Source organism: Haliotis cracherodii, unplaced genomic scaffold (genome assembly GCF_022045235.1).
Source record: "Haliotis cracherodii isolate W230 unplaced genomic scaffold, xgHalCrac1.p SCAF_15, whole genome shotgun sequence".
Taxonomy (NCBI): Eukaryota; Metazoa; Mollusca; class Gastropoda; order Lepetellida; family Haliotidae; genus Haliotis; species Haliotis cracherodii.
Genome location: NW_027266270.1, coordinates 3,790,604 through 3,796,603, shown reverse-complemented (window position 1 = coordinate 3,796,603; position 6,000 = coordinate 3,790,604). Strand labels below are relative to the sequence as shown.

Below are 6,000 nucleotides of genomic sequence, written 5' to 3'. Positions count from 1 at the left end.
AGTCAGAAGGAATGCAAACATTCTAGAGTTCTGGATACTTTTTGTCATTCAACAATATATCACGTGATTAACCACGGGTCCGGGTAGGCCTGTGGGTACCAAAATCCTACTCAGTCCCCACCCGACCCGAGAACCCGAGTTACCCGTCCCAGCCCTACAACGTATGCAAGACACATTGCTTCATGGCAGCTAATGGTTGGGTTCGTAAAAGGCTCATGAGTGAGTGAGTTGGGTTTAACGCCGCTTTTAACAGTATTCCAGTTATATCACGGCATGTCAGCTTAATGTGGGAGGAAAGCCCGAAATGATGCAGGTCTCAGACGTTTACCACACAGGTATGGTGCTGACAAACCTAGAAACATAATTGGGGCGAACTGGGATTCGAACCCACAATCATAGGTTTCCGGAGTGCCCAAGGGACGCAACTCTGCACAGCGAATCGCGGCGCCTTAGACGACAGGGCCACTCGTGACCCCGTAGACCTCATGCCCGGTGTTAGGGTTAAATGACTGTCGCGAGTTGCAGAGCCAACATAAGGTACAATAGACACGCGTCACCACTACATTGCAAAGTGGACGTATGTATGCACGGGTGAAAAAGAAACGCAGATTATACAGGCCCATGACGTACTGACGACGAAGCAATGTTGGAATCAGGGTGTGTCGGTGTGTGTGGTTACAAAGATATCTACACGAACATTGCGCATACATTCTGTGACTAGTTCACACATCATATCTGTACAACATTCACTCATTAAATACAAAAACAAGATGCTTTCATTATTGTCCCCTGTCACTACACCCTGCCTTAACGACCATTGGCACTGCCGTCTATTATCCAAGGTAGCACAAACGTCCTGGATGACAACATGCGGACCAAGTTGGACGATTTGTCTGCCAGTGAATGTTCCGTGGTTAGCATGGGCTTTGCTAGCACTCTTGTCAGCACTTGGATGAAGGTCGGTCTGTACGAGCTTCGTGATGACCAGCGGTCAGCGGGAGATCCATTGACAGTCATCGCATGACGTATGGTCAGTTCCAGGTTCAATGTTGACCAGCACGTGTGGGCAGTCTGGTCATGCGATTGTATATTGTCTTACCACGACATGCTGACACATTTAGATAGCACGTTTTGAAAATAAATCTTAAGGGGGAAAAGAAGTGAACTAATAGCACGTACTTCCCCGGTGAGCAGAACACCAACAGAACATCACTGTGCAGTGTGTGGGTCACCAAGTCCGTGGGATCACCGCGAACTCTGAACAATGTCTTCAAAACAGTAGCAGCTGCCATTTTTTCTAGATGCAGTTAGCATAGATCACATCCACATCACTGGAGGTCATCAAACAGAATTCCGCTTCTCTCGGACGCGTTCCATGGCTTTCCGCGAGAACTTGTACACGAGTCGCCTCCCTTCCACACGCTCCAGGATCCCGCGTTTGTAGTAGTGCCTAAAAAGCCATCGAAACGTGCGGTTTTAATAAATACATATACAACAGGAAGTGATGGCTCTTCTTTGTGGGAATTGAAGCAATTAATGGTAATACGATAGTGTAACAGAGGGTACAGAACTAATTTGGGCGACAACGTTCTTGGTCTGAAGTGAACTTCAGACTGTCGTAACGCTATGTTTACTTTGTGAATCATGGCTCGAACAACTGCACTAATCTCATAAACTTTAGTGTGGAGCTGTGGAGAAGATTAGTGGTTAAAGCGTTCGTCGTCACGCCGAAAATCCGGGTTCGATTCCCCACATGGGCACAATGTGTGAAGCCCATTTCTGGTGTCCCCCGCCGCGATATTGCGGGAATATTGCTCAAAGCGGCGTAAAACTATACTCACTCACTAACTGTGTGCTACCCAACCCATAGATAGGACTCTAGCATTTCCTACCCGTATTCTACCCTCACATACTACCGTATTGTACACACCTCATAGCTCTGCTGAGTTTCTCGTACGTCATGTTGTCATTGTTCTTGAGCGCCCCCCACAGCTGTGCCACGGCCTCCGACTGGACGAATCTGAAGACCCCCTCTCTCTGGTTCTCCCAGCGCAGGTACAGGGGGTTATACATGGGGTTCAGCAGGGCCTCGTAGATGAACTCCCACAGATGCTGGTTCTTCACTGCACAGACACAGACACATGAGACATGCACAGCCATCACAGCCTTATCTACCACCTTCAATACCCAATGTACATGTTCCTTTACAATTTCGGAAAAAAGCTCGTCCTGGACATATTACGAACCTGATAAGATATTATGCCATTAATGAGTGAGATTGTGTGTAAAAGAGTCGGTCAGAGAAATAAAAAGAGCAAAACAATATTTTAGTCACTAAGTAGTCGGTAAGCAAATATAACACAATTCAACTTTATTGAAGCAAAATAATCGGAAGTGAAGCCATCCGCCGTGTCCTACAGTGAGCTAAAGTAACAATTATTATTCGCATTTTTGTGTCATTTACGTTACGGCCTGTGCCCTCGACACATTTTGTTATTAGTTGTTCAATTAGAGAATAATATCACCATAACAAATGTTATATTTGGGATAACAATACTGGGTTAGTAAGGTTCAGATTCTAGTACTTTTTAAGGGTAGAGCCCCATCCGGGATTCGAACCCACACTCTCAGAGTTAGGCACCTAATAGCCAGAACACAGTTAGCGATCTAACCCACTCAGCCACCGTGTTAATGAAGTTTTTCCTTTCCAGCGATGTTACCTTTTTTATCTTTTTGTGACCTTGACCCGTCATCTGGAATACTCTTGACCCTTGGTCTTCCGGGTCGTCGCCTAGGCAACTGCTGCGGAAAGTGGTTGCCAGGAAAACTGTAGGTATTTCTGACAGATGTGGAATTCGTGTAATTTTGCCCATGGTAAAAGTAGTCTGGATGGTAGGAATCTGAAGCTGTAATAATAATAATAATAATAATAATAATAATAATGATGATGATGATGATGATGATGATGATGATGATGATGATGATAATAGGTATGCATGATAAACTGAAAGGCAAAAGAAAGTATACCAGTTTGTGTTTTATGTAACTGAAAACTGAATAATGTGAGTATTCTATCTGACCATCACTTATTCTGCAACAGATTGTGAAAAGTAATCTGTGATTGTGCGTATTTTGTCGAAAAAATAATTGGTTCAATGAGGCCTTGGGTAAGAAATTAATTTGCAGCCACGTGACCCCCACCATGTTTGAAATGTTTTAAATTTGTGCCGAATGAACAAATTTATTGATATTCAAACATAAGATGTCTAAGATATCCATCAACAGTTTCTATCAAGCGAATTTGTTTTCATATTAAAGATTTTAATCAAATTAAAATTTAGAAAAAGAAACATGTATAAATATGCTTTGAATGCTATACGCGCCAGTACAGTTCATTTTCTGGATAGAATAAGATATTTTCAATTGAAAATCAAACATATGATAAAATCAACTGAGAGGTCGAGTTTCTTCTGCTCCTCAGTTCAATGTATGTGAGAATAATGAAATAAAGTTATTTTGTAATTATTATAATATGTCTAGGTATGTATGGTGAAGGGCATGTATAAGTGTGCGTTCAAAGATATTCTCAGCTCCTTTAGCATCAGAGACGATTTCCATTTTGCCGGGTACCCAGCCACTGCTCTGTCAACAGGGGCACATGTCTACTAGTCACAATCACAGGCACAGGTATATCAGAATTATATTTACAATGTTATATTCGATGTCAGATTACGAACAAATGTGTTGTTTTGTTAAAAGTAATTCGTAGAGAGGCCAATTCCTTACGTAAGTTAGTGTACGCGAGTAAACGCAACCTACCTGTGTTTGTCTGGAGTTGAGGGGCATCTGCCGGGTCGAAGTCGAAGTATGGAGCCATGTTGTCAATGAGGGAGCATGGCAGAGCCTCTTGGCGTTCAGTCTTGATGCAACCGTCGGTGTAGTCTGCAATGAACATACTTTAGTATCACCAAACCGTTCTTCTGGAACCTTGTTAAATGAGAGCGGGTGGCAATTCAAGTACAACTTCTTTGGAAGAACTTACATTACGTAACGGACAGTTATGGTGAGAATTGTGAACTGAAACTGTCATTTGATCATGGTTTAATAACACTTTGGAGGGACATTTGTGTTGCAGATTAAATGCTTTAAGTCGACGATAGGCACACAAGGCCCGGTTCCATAAAGCTAACTTAGCGCTACGACTACTGTAAGCCTATGTTAAAGTACGGGAGTTGCGATCACCTCAGCACTAAAATCGCTTTGTGGACCCAGGTCTTCAGAGTGAGGATTGTGCAGCACTACTCTAGGGTATACATTGTTTAACAGTACCTAAGGGCAACTGTTGCGGAAACCATTCCCTTCCAGATACACGTGAAGAAAGCGACACACCCATTTGACCATAAGAAATATGTGGCGTTTTAAGAAGCGCACGTAAAATATTAACACATCCTTACAAACAAACGAATGTCCACATTAACAGATGTGAACACTTCATGAATGAGAATTCATAAATGTTTTTGAAAACGATTGCTACACCAGAAGTTAACAATATTCGTAGAGGACGTCATTGTATTAATAGACATTCGAGCAAGTCATTCCAACAACATGGTCTTACACGACGTGTGTTTATGCGCATCCCATATTTCTGCATGCTGACGGGATTGGGTAATCGTGAAGGGAGCAGACGCACACAGCTTGGACTAACGCGCTATAATCAGTCTGTGGGATAACGATCTATACTGCATCAGTGGATCAAGGAAAGCTGTATCACTGATGGCTGGAGAGTGTTGCTGTGCGACATGTGGGACAAACCGTTTGTCCAAGTCAGATGAGGGAACAAGAACGTGGTCTTGCAACCAGATAGTTTACATAGAGTTGATATACATATTATGTGAAAAGGTCAAGTACCGGTAAGATCAGTTCATATATAGTCACCGTCAAAAGAAACGCGAACCATAGAAACATATAGAGAAGTATGACGTTAAGAAGAGATGTTTCCAACGTATACCATTTATTGACAAAACTAACAATCAGTCAAGTGTTACCACAGAGTGACTTTATTCTTATCACGAAATGTTGCACGTGATTTCCAAACTTTACACGCTAATCCTGAACGAGACAAATGGTGCATCTTGAGTCATGGATCTATGACGTCACATGAGCATCTGTTCAAACAAAATACCAGTATGTTCGTTTGTGCATCGAACCAATCTAATATCTCATGAACATGAGTAAGTCTTCATATATTAACCAGAGGCGGTCGGGTAGCCTAGTGGTTAAAGCGTTCGCTAATCACACCGAAGACCCTGATTCGATTCCCGACATGGGTAGAATGTGTGAAGCCCATTTGTGGTGTCCCCCGCCGTGATATTGCTTGAATATTGTTAAAGGTGGCGTAAAATCAAACTCACTCACTCATATATTAACCATCACGTATGGTGTTCGCGTTTCCTCAGGCGGTGGCAATATCTCTCCTGGGATAAGTGAAGCGTACGTAAAATATATGAATACAGCCAAGGTTCTATGACAATACCACCCCTGGTTCCTTACGAGCGCTGAACACGACGAATAAAGTCTCACCCTGTCCCTTTCACAAGAGCATGACCTCACCTTGATCCTGTTTCCGGACGAGGTTGGTGTACACAGGGGAGTTGCATGGCTGGAAGGCCTGTGCTGCGGAGTCACATGACCCGGGGGTGAAGGACGGGAGGTCTTGGAGGTCGGGAGAGGCCACTTCGGTTGGTTTAGAAAATATCACTGTAATAGATAGAAGAAAAAATATACGTTTCGACGAGGTTATGCCTGCCCGCTCGATCAGACGTACGTCCACGTGCGAGGACTAGTGTTTTTGGACCACATGGCATACATCTACGTGTGTACAATGGCGTGTATTGTGAAGACATGACGTACATCTACGTGTGTAGATCGGTGTGTATTGGAAGACGTGACGTACATCTACGTGTGTACACCGGTGTGTATTGGAAGACGTGACGTACATCT

The 6,000-nt window shown here is 43.3% G+C and overlaps 1 protein-coding gene across 1 annotated transcript in view; it reads right to left on the bottom strand.

Annotated features, from left to right (window-relative positions):
* Positions 1-529: 529 nt before the first annotated feature.
* Positions 530-6,000, bottom strand: part of LOC139461723 (ETS-related transcription factor Elf-3-like) — a 43,871-nt gene continuing 38,400 nt past the window's right edge. The window contains exons 5-9 of the mRNA XM_071243179.1: positions 5,611-5,757; positions 3,820-3,942; positions 2,721-2,906; positions 1,931-2,123; positions 530-1,450 (exon numbers count right to left, since the gene is read on the bottom strand). Coding sequence (XP_071099280.1) covers positions 1,342-1,450; positions 1,931-2,123; positions 2,721-2,906; positions 3,820-3,942; positions 5,611-5,757 — 758 coding nt within the window. The 3' untranslated portion in view covers positions 530-1,341. The remainder of the gene's footprint in view (positions 1,451-1,930; positions 2,124-2,720; positions 2,907-3,819; positions 3,943-5,610; positions 5,758-6,000) is intronic.